The sequence below is a fragment of the Anguilla rostrata genome, chromosome 10 (assembly GCF_018555375.3).
Source record: "Anguilla rostrata isolate EN2019 chromosome 10, ASM1855537v3, whole genome shotgun sequence".
In the NCBI taxonomy this organism is placed as follows: domain Eukaryota; kingdom Metazoa; phylum Chordata; class Actinopteri; order Anguilliformes; family Anguillidae; genus Anguilla; species Anguilla rostrata.
The window spans coordinates 8,616,504-8,628,715 of NC_057942.1; the positions used below are offsets into that span (position 1 = coordinate 8,616,504).

The 12,212-nt window shown below is 43.4% G+C and overlaps 1 protein-coding gene across 4 annotated transcripts; it reads right to left on the reverse strand.

Annotated features, from left to right (window-relative positions):
- Window positions 1-473: 473 nt before the first annotated feature.
- Window positions 474-12,133, reverse strand: ash2l (ash2 like, histone lysine methyltransferase complex subunit). Of its 4 annotated transcripts, none has more exons than XM_064353847.1 (17): window positions 11,984-12,133; window positions 11,387-11,453; window positions 10,313-10,458; window positions 10,068-10,156; window positions 9,565-9,659; window positions 9,056-9,151; window positions 8,861-8,956; window positions 8,428-8,503; window positions 7,678-7,713; window positions 5,664-5,763; window positions 5,177-5,394; window positions 4,670-4,837; window positions 4,174-4,367; window positions 3,594-3,686; window positions 2,892-2,990; window positions 1,757-1,816; window positions 474-1,479 (listed from the first exon to the last, which is right to left on the reverse strand). In XM_064353847.1, the coding sequence occupies exons 1-17, from the start codon at window positions 12,040-12,042 to the stop codon at window positions 1,372-1,374; spliced, it is 1,800 nt and encodes a 599-aa protein (XP_064209917.1). In that variant the 5' UTR covers window positions 12,043-12,133; the 3' UTR covers window positions 474-1,371. The 4 variants fall into 4 exon arrangements, with proteins under 4 accessions (XP_064209917.1, XP_064209918.1, XP_064209920.1 ...); XM_064353848.1 differs by having other exon boundaries at window positions 7,678-7,695; window positions 11,984-12,132; XM_064353850.1 differs by lacking the exon at window positions 11,984-12,133 and adding an exon at window positions 11,843-11,912.
- Window positions 12,134-12,212: the final 79 nt, after the last annotated feature.

Here is a 12,212-nt window from a genome sequence, read left to right on the forward strand (position 1 = left end):
CCCATACTTTTGAATACCACTGTACACCATAAAGGACTGCACTCAGCCATTTATGTTGTGCATTCAATGTACCTGCTGTAGAGACAGTATCAGCCTGGACGGAATTAAATCAGCATAATTTGAGTCTTGTCCATGTAACATTATAGCCTATACATACTGCCATGATACAGCATCAATTCACATACATGCACATGTTGATTTTGTATTTATTGTGAATTAAAACTGTATGTTTCTTGAAAATTGTTTAATGCTTGCATTAAAGATCATCTTTATGTGATGTGATCAAAATGATTAATACAATTCATATCAGGATTACACCTTCTAAGTCATGGTACAACATAACGTTATCTTACTTGGCTTATGTTAAAAAATGTAACTTTATCTACTGTAGCTTTCCATAACCTGTATGGAGATTGATTTCACCACAAGGAAGCATCAAAGGGATTCTCTGATGACTTCACAGAAGACAAAAGCACCACTTAAACTTTTATTTAAAATCAGTTTCAATACAAAATAATAAAAAAAAATATTTTACAGAAATTGCAATGATGACAGGGCTCATTAACTTCACTGGCTAGTCAAGCGAGGGGGTAAAAATCGTCTAAGCTGGCACATGCAGTATGAATGTACATATCTCTGACCGTTTAATACGACTGTGTGGAAATACTGGCTGAACAGACTGGAATGGGCTGAGTGGCGTGGTAAGGGGGCCTTTCCCCAGGACTGATGAGCAGTCAGAGCTAGCAGGTGATTGGCTATTCACACCAGTGAAAAGAACTACAGCTCCCAGTCACTTCCCTCCGATCAGAACTGCCCATTTTGAGCTCTGATGTACACAATGGGCCTTAAGCCAGGCGAAGTGCACACGTTACACTCAGACACATCATATCTTCCTAAGAGGCATGACGGTTTACTCGGAAATGAATGCTGTCTAGTTGGTCTAAACAGCCCCAGTACAATATGGGAAGAGAAGTGGGTCACAAAGCGCTGCATGTTGAGCTCAAAAACTTCCCTTCGTGGACTTGTGTCATTTCCAATGAAAAACATAGGCACAATATAATTAGCTCACCAAGTCACTGACAGGGAGTGCCATGGAGACATTTATAATTATTCATACGCAGGAATAACTGTTCTCTGAAGTCCCAAGCGGTCTTAGGCTACTACAGGAAAGTCAAATGTACAAACTATGTACTGTAAGCCACATAGTGTAAATCAGTGAGTTCTATGGGACCCGATTCACCTTGATCATGATCAATATGGTTGGGTTGCAGGTTCTTACGTTTCAAATGGGATGTGGAGGATTTAGCCCTGACTGTGTGGCATGAGGCAAATTGGGTTCTGGGGGACAGTAATGTTGATGGGGTGGGGGGGTTAGCCCTCCCAAGGGGGGCTGCGACGGCCATCCACCTCAGTCTCCACGTGGTACAGCATGTCCGCTAGCGTGTGCTCTATCACGGCCCCCCAGCCCATGTCACTCATCTGAAGACGGGGGGGGGGGGGGAAAGAGAAAAGATTTTCAGTTCTGCAGTAATATTGCTCAGAAGCACAGTCACCAGACTATTCATTTACCTAGGATATTTTAACCAAGTGCACTACAGACAATAGAAACTAATTTTCAAAATAAAAGTCCATAAACTGATAAGAAACAGAAGGAAGGGTGGTATATCCGTCAAAATCTAATTTACTGAGCCACGCTTTCTATATTAATGACAGAAGAGCTATGAACAGATTATTATTTTATTTGAAGAGTACTCACTGGTTGGTACTTGATATCCTTAGGAGGGTATTTGAATTGTGGTCCAAAGTTTACCGACACCTACAAAAAAAAAAGGTTTTGATTTGTTATGGTATGTTGAAAGATTACACTGACATATTAAAAGATGATTCACGCCAATTTAAACCATGCTACACAAATAAACTTCACAAAATGAATAATAAAATATTCAGAGCGGAGAGGAACATTTTCAATTTTTTAAATTTATTTTTTAAAGTACATCCTGAAACAACACTGCAGACATCCATGGCAAATTCTTTTCAGCTGAATGCAACAAGCTGATATTTCTTCCCCTACGGTGCTGGGAGGGATTGCCTAAAGTTTCAGTAATAACCCTGCAGAGGAAACGGGAGATTTAGAGGATTGGGAACAGCCTGGAGCGCTTCGGCCTCTCCCTCCCTGTGCAGCTGAGCGCACGGCTGACAGACCCCAGGCCTGCATTCCCCACCGCCCAAGTGTAACCGCAGTGACGTCCCGCGACGTCAGCGGCGACCGTGGTCAGGGAGGTCCAGCGCACCCCGCTTAAAAAGCACGGCTGTCATTACTTGCACCCGCTCGACCTGAGAGCCGGAGGACTGGTAATAATCAAGAGCAGCGGCCCGCGGCTAGCGTCAGCACCCCCCCCCCACCACCACCGGACCGCTGAACAGCAACGGGAAACCTAGCGCCCGTGCGCTAATCGCAAGGAAGAGTCATCAAGAGATATCATGTAATTCAACTGTAAACACTGTTGCATTATGGGAACTTGGAGATCAGACCGTTTTTTTAAACTCCCCCAACTTGGCCTCCACGGAGGAACTACCACAGCGATTCCCAGACTGCGGCGTGGGGTCCACCGATGGGTCATGGGAAGGGACGGAGCGAGTCACGGAACGACACAAAAAAAAGTACCTCGCTTTTTTTGTAAAGCACTTTTCGTTGAGCATCAGTCAAATGAAATACTCCACCTGTTACAAGAACGGTTACCAGTGCATATGCAGTTTTTTTGACAGGGCTGGATACCGGAGGCCATTTCGATAAGGGCTGAGTCACAGGATAAGCTCATTAAGTGGGTCATGGACTCGGAAGGATTGTGAAAGTTTTCTGGGGGGACCAGACTGGCTGTTTGGGGACTCACCGTGCAGCCCCTGTAGAGAGAGATGGCGGGGAAGTACATTCCCTCAAACAGCTTCTCGTAGGCCAGACCCTGGTTCACGCCATTCTTATAAAATATCATCTGAGAGGAAAGAAACCGAGAAAGAGAGAGATTAAAAAATCAGGTAATCTGGATTTTACATCAACATTATCACAATGACGTTCTTAGCAAGGTCGACTCCTAGCCACAGCACAGAAAAATTGTTAACGCCTCTGTCTATTCGAAAAATCTGAATGGACTGTGGCAATGGCATGTATGCGCATACACTGTAGCAGTTTATCCCAGCGTGAGAAATGCTAGCGCAGCTTTAAATGCACATACGGTATGATGTGCTAGTCTTAAGAACAAAACTGCGAGAGCAGAAAACAACTAGAGTCTTCAAAACGACACTCAATGTTACCAAGTAAAACTACTAAAACGTCAATATCAAGGCTGACAAATCAAACTACCGTTTCTGAAATAAGGAGTCCTGAATTGGTTGAGCAGATCCTTTTAGACCAACTCTGGAATCAAGACTTGAGGTGCTGGATCTCAGTGACATCAGCAGACATTCTAAAGCTAATTTCACACTGGAGATCTAAAACAACCTGGTCAGCTGGTGGCTTCGGATCTGGAATGGCCTTCAGGGACAGGAGCAGCGGAGTAACTGAGATGAAGGAGATGCTGCAGGTGGGAGATACTTACTCTGCTGGGGTTCACAGCTTTAAGGCTTTTCTCTGCCTTGTCCACATAGTCCTTCTCTTCGAAATACAGGTAGCTTTTGAACTTAATCAGTGCCTGTTGGTACAATAACATCAACGGGAGTGAATGGAAAAATGTCCTATTAGAAAGACTGCATTATTCATTTTAACCATTAATTTTTTTTTCAATGTTCCTGTCTTTTCTTCCCAAATTCAGTAAATAACATCATATTCATCAGCACTCAATACAGCAACTTCCACTATTAATTAAGGAGAGGACATGAAAGCCTGTGCTCTCCTCTGAAACATGTCAGCCACCGCTTCTCATCACACTGCAGTTTGCAAGTCAGGCGTGAGCCGGACTGGACTCCACACCAGACCATGGGGCCGGGCTATATACTTAAACAGGACGGGCCACCCAGAAGCTCCACTTAAACCGCTGTTCTTGGACATACCTCAAATGCCAAGGACATGATGTGCTATTTTTTGGATCACTGGTTCAAATTGAAAGGTTTGGGGACAAAATGAATGACTCCGCCTTAGCATCTGTATAGCACCTCTCCTAGCCAAAGCGACTGTAATACCTTGTCCTTGTAGGTGTCGGGCAGGGCCTTGGCGGTCTCAGTGTTCTCCGGGAGCTCGATGAAGAAGCCCAGGATGTCCCCCTGCCCGTAGCCGTCCGAGTAGTGCTTCCCTACGGACTGGTGGAAGCGGGTTCCCTTCTTACTGCGCCAGGAGTAGCTGAACTTATCGTAGCCCAGCGGGGCCTGCAGGTTACCTGTGACCACAGAGAGCTCCATCAGCAAACAGGCACTCCCCTTTCCGGAAGCATCCGCCCATTCTACAGCATTTCACGATTAGAAACGATAAGCTATTATTTCTGCATAGCAATGCAAGATACGACAAGATGTGCAAGGTGACTGGCTTCTAGTTTTAAATGCTTGTATTTTTCATACCAGCCATTGTATTCTACATGTGTTCAAGTAAATTTTAGTTTATTTTATTATTATCATTTTTTGAATCATTACTGTGCATACAGCCTGGGTGACGGTGTGTGCTTTCAGACGGGGAGCCGCTGACCTAGAGGCTGGGACCAGCCCAGCCTGGCGGCTGTATCGGGGGGCATCTCGTCGATGGACACCTCAAAATACCAGGAGCCCTTCCTCACTCCGTGGGACGCCCGCACCATGGAGTAGCCCTTCTCCCCAGTGACTGTCAGACGGTCATCCGAAATCTTCAGCTGGGGAGCTGTGCACCAAACACACACACACACACACACACACACACACAGACCACAAGTTGAGACACCTCTTCCTCTAACGTGGTCACAGATGGAAACATTCATGCTCTCCTCTCTTCTCTCCATTTTATTCAGCAAGAGGGTTTAATAAGTCATTGTTTAAATACCATTTTTAAAGATTTTAACAGTCAGCCAGCAAGGTCTTTCATCTTTTATTCTCCTATTTGGTTACGTGGCATTTTCAGAAGATGGCCCTTTCAAGAGTAGGCTCCTCTACTTGCAGAAAACAGTATGGGGGTGTGTGTGTGTGTGTGTATATGTGTGTGCGTGTGTGTGTGTGTGCATACCTCGGTCATGCAGGGCCAGCAGGACTCTCTCGTACAGGCAGGCTCGGTACAGGTCCCCAGGAATGGGCTTCCCCGCCCAGCAGTCCAGCTCCAGCTTCTCTGGGTCCGGCGCGTGGGGGTCTGGTTCCGCCAGGATGTAGCGGTAGCCGTCCTTGTTGAAGGGGTGCTCCAGGGGGTACCCATGGGGGGGCAGACGCTGGGCAGAAAAGAGCGGGTCGCTGCGGAAGACAGACAGATGAGCAAACGTCCCGAGCACTGAGAGGTAAAAGCCAGCATGAAGCAATGTTAACTCATTATGGACTGACTGCACATTTAAAATTCACATACAACAGAATCTGGAAAAGCTTATGCATCATATCTCATTCATTTGTTCAAAAATCAGGCTGCAGACTATTAAGCCCAAGTCTAATAATATCTATGAGACATCAGGCAGGTAAGCTCCATCCCCAGGGGTGCAGTGGGGGGGAGGGGTCCCAGACAGGCCTACCTGCGAGTTCTCTTGGCGGCGCCCGTCGTGCCCCCCTCCTGCTGCTGCTGCTTGCGTTTGGCTCCACGGCCTTTCCCCGTCCCGCCAGGAGCCAGAGCACCTTTCATACAGACACAGTTCAGCAGGTGGGCCCCAGACCACAGGCAATGTGAACGCACGCACACACGCACGCACACACACACAGCCCAAGCTGCAAACACACACACGAGTCTCACACACAGACGCACGCACACAGCCCAAGCTGCAAACACAGATGTGCACACACGCAGCCATGTATGCAAGAGAAAGCACACACCGAGTGTGTAGCAGAACAGTATTCATCTTTACTCGCTGGTCTGCGTATGTCACACAAGTGCAAAATAAAGGATTTTGATTCAAATTACATTTCTGGTTGCAATTTCAAGCACAGTAGGTTGTAATCAAGTCTAACAGTTAATCCCTGTGAACAGAGAAATCTGCTTTTTTTGAAAATTGAATTTTCAATACATTTGATTAGTTTTATTCCACCCTTCCTGTATTTAAACTGACAGAGGGTGGCAACACGATTCATTGTCAAACCCAATACCCGCTAGACAAAAAACAGAGCCATATGCAATGGGCTTCCCAACCACTGTAAAACAACATGCAGCTGACTCTGGGTAAACCCATTCAGTTGGGGAAAGGGTTACAGGTTTGGGGGGGGGGGGGGGGGGACAGCAAACTCAGACAGAGTAGAAGACAAGGGCAAAGAATCCAGGATTTATGAACATACGTGTGCATGTGGACGCTGGGTCACAGACTGAAAGCCAACCCACAGAACAAGAACACAGGCCACATTACCAGGTTATTACTGCAATCGGCATTTTAGTTCATGGATTACAGTTTCGATCAGATTCCATTTCACCAAAACCCACGATCCAAATTAATTATATGAATTGATTTATATGTTAGCACATCATGGTAACACATATTATGATGCATAGAACTGTATTTGAATATCTTTTAAACATTTATTTCATTTGCATATATTTATATCAAATATACAGATAGAGAAAAAATTAACTACTATGGCTGAAAGACAGCCAGAACTTCAGTGTTAATGATGTAAAGTGGCCAAAAAAATGTTTAAAGACTTTAAAATGCACAAGATACCTATGGGAGAAAAAGTCTTATCCTTGATAACAATACTTAAAACATTAAGCAGTGAGTTCCTGAAAAATGAAAATCCACAAACTAAAATAACAGAGGAAGAAAAATAACACAAATGGAGCACTAGTCAAGTCTGGCAAGTTTGAAAGAGGGAAGGCCAACACCACACCTTTAAACTTCTTATTCCTCAGCTATTTGGTAATTCTGCCCAATTAACAAATTATCACCTGAGCAGATAATTGCATTTCATTGTTTTTTTTTTTTTTTTAACGGAGTACATTTAACCCACAGATGGCCGGAAAGATACATTTAAGATTTATAACCATTTAACATTTCTAAAGGTTAATATTGAAGGCCCTCCTGTTTCCACTTGCCAGTAAATGAAGTGCCAAAACCTATAAGCAGTTCAGCTCCGTTTAATTTCTGGGGCTCAAACGAGCCAATCAAGTGCATTGATTTCTGGCGTGGAATGCGGAAAGTTTGGAGTCACTGATACTGTGTGTGTGTGTGTGTGTGTGCGCGTGTGCGTGTGTGTATGTGTGCTTGTGTGTATGTGCGCGTGCGTGCATGCAAGCATGCAGGCGTGTGTGTGTGTGTGTGTGTGTGTCTGTGTGCGTGTGACTGTGTGTGTGTGCGAGTCTGTGTGTGACTGTGTGTGTGTGTGCGTGTGTCTGTGTGTGTGTTTGTGTTTAGCAGCAGCAGCAATAGAAGGCAGCAAACAGAGACACAGGGATTAGTGTGGGCACTGGGGAGGCTCAGGGGTGACCAAGCCCAGGAAAGGCAAGCAAAATTAAATCACAATCAACCGCTAAATTAAAAAGACACAAGCGACTTCTGGAGCATAAAATGGCCTTAAGGTCCAGTAGCTAAAACACTGTATATTCACCTGCAAAGGCTGATCCACCTGGAACACAACGTACAGCTGTTTAGGGCAGCCATCATTAATGCAATTAGATATTTCCAAACACTGATATCAAACACTGAACACCTAAAGTAATCATAATAATTTGTCATTAAGAGCACAATGCACAACAAAGGTAACACTGTGGTGTTAACTAGGAGTTAGGGAGAGTAAATGGTCTACAGGATTGTGTTCCCATGCTGCACAATATGAAACTGTATTGGCCGCTTCGTTTTGAACCATAACCAAACACTCGTCTCGATTAAAGGCCTAAAGTTTCTCTCATGGTTCATTAATAAAAGATGCTTGTGGCAACTCTCCTTAAAATGTAGTAGCGGTTGCCCACAAGCTATAATAAGACACTTTAAAGTCCAGTTCAGACAAAAGATTAGCAATGCGAGAAGCCGCAACTGCTAACTCCTTGCAACATTCCAATACTCGCCACCTGTGATTAGACAAGTTGAATCGTTGAATTGCAAAGGCAAGCGATGGGATCAGACTTTTTGAGACGGGTAGTTCACACTGCTACGACACTCTAAAATGGTTTTGTGAACCTTTGGTCTGAACTGAGCTCAAGAGTCATCCAGTCTACATATACGGACTCTTACAATCACAGAAAAAAGTTCCATGCATGATCCGAATGTGCACACTTGAACACAGGTAAATGCGAGCATCCATAAAGTTACATTGAATAAAAGTGGTGTTGGAGTAGGGAGTGTAAAACAGAGGCCTTACCGTTCAGTCCACCCGGAGTTGCGACAGAAGTTGTTTGTTTCTGATTGTCGTAAGAGGGTCCAATATTGGCGAGATCCTGCAAATGACATCGCAAGAGGGAAAGACACCACCCACATAAATATAAAAATTTCTTTAAAAAGCTGAACAATTTTGAGCTTTGTCATCACGTAAATAACCACTAAGTTCTATACTGAAATATACCAGATTTTCTTTTTCTTCCCAGGCCAGGCAAAGCTAAAGATTTATAATAAATTTCAAAATAACATGAAAGGTGACCTTCAGACACTGTAGACTGTGCATGAATTGAGCCAAAAACAAAAACTGTTTGTGATAATGTAGGAAGAGGACATCTACCATTTATACATGAGAAACAATTTCAACGCCAAAGTTTTACAAAGACAAAGAGCAAAATGTGTTTGTTTTGGGGTGCTACCTGGTCAAGGAGTCCAAACTTGGGGTAGTCCTCTTCCGCGTCCTTGCTTCCGGGATCAGGGTGCTCTTTAACCAAAAAAACATCCCGCTCTTTGCTCTGAAATCAGACATGCAGCAGATGCACTTCAGCACAGGCGTTTCGTTGCTAAAATAAAAAACTTGTCAGACAGCAAACAGTATGGGTAGAGGAGCTCACCATGGTCTTCACAATGTTATTTGGCCAGGTCAGTTTCCCAGGTCTCTGCCTGGTGGTCATGCACTCCCAGTACTTATCAATGAACGGGATAATGTCCTAGAGGGGAGGGAATTCAACACACAAACTTCCTCAGAAGCCCGCTAATGGGACACTTACACAATTACTTTTTTTATTTTATTAAATTTTGGGGATTTTTTTATTTAACCTTTATTTAACCAGGTTAGTCTCACTAAGATTAGAAATCTCTTTTTCAAGAGAGACCTGGCCAAGAAAGCAGCAGTCGATTAGACACAACAAAATTTCAACATTTTACTAGGAAATGTGTAACATCAATGAGTCTGTGCACATTTCATTAACGTCAATTCAACTAGGGTCTACAATTTTGTGGGGGAGTGGAAGCAGGGTAAATACAGCCTCTCACAGGAACAGTGACAGATCCCGTAAAAACCTGATTTAAAAACGAGAGTGTAAACTTAAAGAAAACCGTGTCCTTGACACCACACGCTCACCTTGTCTTTGGAGAACATGGTCTTTGGGTGCTCGTCCTGAGTCCGAGACCGCCATGTCAGGTTAGCCAGAGCAGTGAGGCACATCTCCTTCAAATCTGGGGGGGAAAAGTGATTCTCTATAACGGTTCTGATCCAGGAACCCCCACCCAAGTTATTACATTTCAAGCTTAAACAGATTTTAATGTGATGCAAGTCTGACTCATTGCCATTGCATTGTCTTTGAACTCTCAATCTGCCACAAATGTTTTTTTTTTTTAATGACCAGTTGTACAGTATCAACATTTAGGACTTTCTTCTAGGCAGATATCAGGGCATATTCAGATCAAAACCAAGGTTGCCAGATAGGCCTTCTTCATTTTCGGGAAACAACCAAGCTAATGTATATAGAAATTTAAGACAGCACAGAAATCTGATGTCCTCTACGGGTATAGATATCTGACAACCTTGATGCGTTTCCAAGATATGTCATTCAATACATCCAGATTTTTTTTTGTATTACTTACTGGCTTGTTTCCTCAGGAAGTAGGTGTTGCCACTGTGATGGCACACATTGCAGTGAAACACATAGTTGGTCATGAATGCAAGACAAGTTCTGCAGGAAAAAAAAGGAGAAGGGATATAATCGCCAGCAGCTGAATAAACATGGACTACACGAAGCAGCTTCATCAGACGTTATATTTCCATCCGTTCTACGCAAACTTCCCATAATGCCCGTGGACAGAAAGCCACAGAGGGGGTGGGTACTTACGACGTGTCGATTCCAAACGTGTCGGCGGTGAACCACTTCATACAGAGCGCACACTGCAGCTCCACCTCCCCAAGCTGCCGTCCGTTGTCCTCGTCCCCCGAAGCGGTCTGAGCATCTGCTGCTTCCGACCCTTCTCCAGCGGTGTCCTGTACATAGTCGGGGAAATATTCTGTCACTCCACTGAGTTCTACATAAAACCCAATGCCCATTCTATTAGATAGAATACTATTCCATCTTTAAGACATGAAATATCAAGGCCATAAATGTTAATTCATTTTAAATTAATTTTATTTTTTACAGTGCCATAAAAAAGTATTTACTACCCTACCTGATTTCCACTATTATTGCATAATTGTCACACTGGTTTCACTTTAGACAAAATGTAATATTAGACAAAAAGAACCTTTTTAATTTATGCAATGAAAAAAGTTATCAAACGGCCATATCACCAATGTGAAAAAGTAACTGCGCCCTTAAACTTGGCTGCACCAACTTCAGCAGCAATAACTGCAACTTCCTATAATTTGGCATCAGTTTTTCACGTCGCTGTGGATTAATCTGAGCCCATTCTTTGCAGAACAGCTTTAATTCAGTCAAATTAGTCGAGTTTCCGAGCGTGCACAGTTGGTATCAGGTCCTGCCTCAGCATCTCAATTGGGTTCAAGTCAGAACTTTGAGTAGGCCCCTCCAAGACATTAATTTAGTTTCTTTTCAACCATTCAGACGAGGACTTCCTTTTGTGTTTTAGATAATTGTCTTGCTGCTTAACCCAATTATGCTTCAGTTTACAGACGACAGGATATTCTCCTTAAAAATGTTCTGGTACAGAGCAGAATTCATGGTTCCTTCAATAACGGCAAGTCGTCCAGTTCCTGACGCAGCAAAGCATCCCTACACCATCACATTCACTACCAACACCACGTTTGACTTCGGCCACTTTGGGATTACTGTGAAATGCTACATTTTTGCACAGCAAATACTTTATCACGGCACTGTACAGTGAAATACAACGTCCGTTAAAAAAGGATGAATGGTGTGAGAGAAAATGTCACTGCTCATATTTTGGCTAAATACCATAGCTTCTTTGCCATTTGAGGATTCTGTGTCCATGTTGGTTGTCAAGTCTCCAAATGCTGCATCACTGAAATAAGAAACGTCATTTAGCTTGCTCGTTAACATTGCTATTTGGGAAATTACGATAAAGTGTTTGCATTACCCATTTGCACGAAAATTATAAGCAACACTGTTACAGTACAGTAGCGACTAAATTAACAGAGCCATTATTATTATTACCAAGTTCTCAACATTAGCTGTGGCTTCCCAAGAAATATGAATGTACACAAGGGAACACCAAGTATCAACACAATTTAACATGTACGGTTGGAATACGATGCTTTTAAGACATATCGATAGATATCTATTTGCTATAAACAAACCGCAAAGAAGCTAGCTAGCCCTACGTTAGCTTAACTTGTAACGTCGTTTGCTAGTCTAGCTAATGAATGCTGTTTTCATTCAATGAATAGCTACCAAGCAGAGCCCCGATGCAGGTCGGAAGTTAGGAAACCGCCATTGATTATTTTCGCGTGTCCGCTATGTGAACGAAAAATAAATTCTATGAATTTATAGCAACAGGCGTAATGAAACAGCTAGCTTATTCTTTGTGCTTACCCCTCTCCAGCCTCAGTTTCAACTAAAGGCGCACTATCTCCCTCGCCTTCTGTCGCCATTTTTCAAACAACAGTAGCTACTGCTTCACGCGAGATTTAGAACAGCAAGTATCGCGAAATTGTGACAGGACTACAAATGATGTAGTTTTTTTTCCCCACACACCACTGAATCTTAAAACTTGTGCAAACGCTTGAAGAAGAGAATTGGTCATATCTTTTCCAAATTAAAA

What these genes read in the sequence shown, in the direction of transcription:
- ash2l (XM_064353847.1), bottom strand. Translation starts at nt 12,042, where the DNA reads ATGGCGACAGAAGGCGAGGGAGATAGTGCGCCTTTAGTTGAAACTGAG. An exon ending in CTTCCTGAGGAAACAAGCCA is followed by an intron (nt 9,660 to 10,067) that starts GTAAGTAATACA and finishes TTTCCCCCCCAG; the next exon opens with ATTTGAAGGAGATGTGCCTC. An exon ending in CCATGTTCTCCAAAGACAAG is followed by an intron (nt 9,152 to 9,564) that starts GTGAGCGTGTGG and finishes CCTCCCCTCTAG; the next exon opens with GACATTATCCCGTTCATTGA.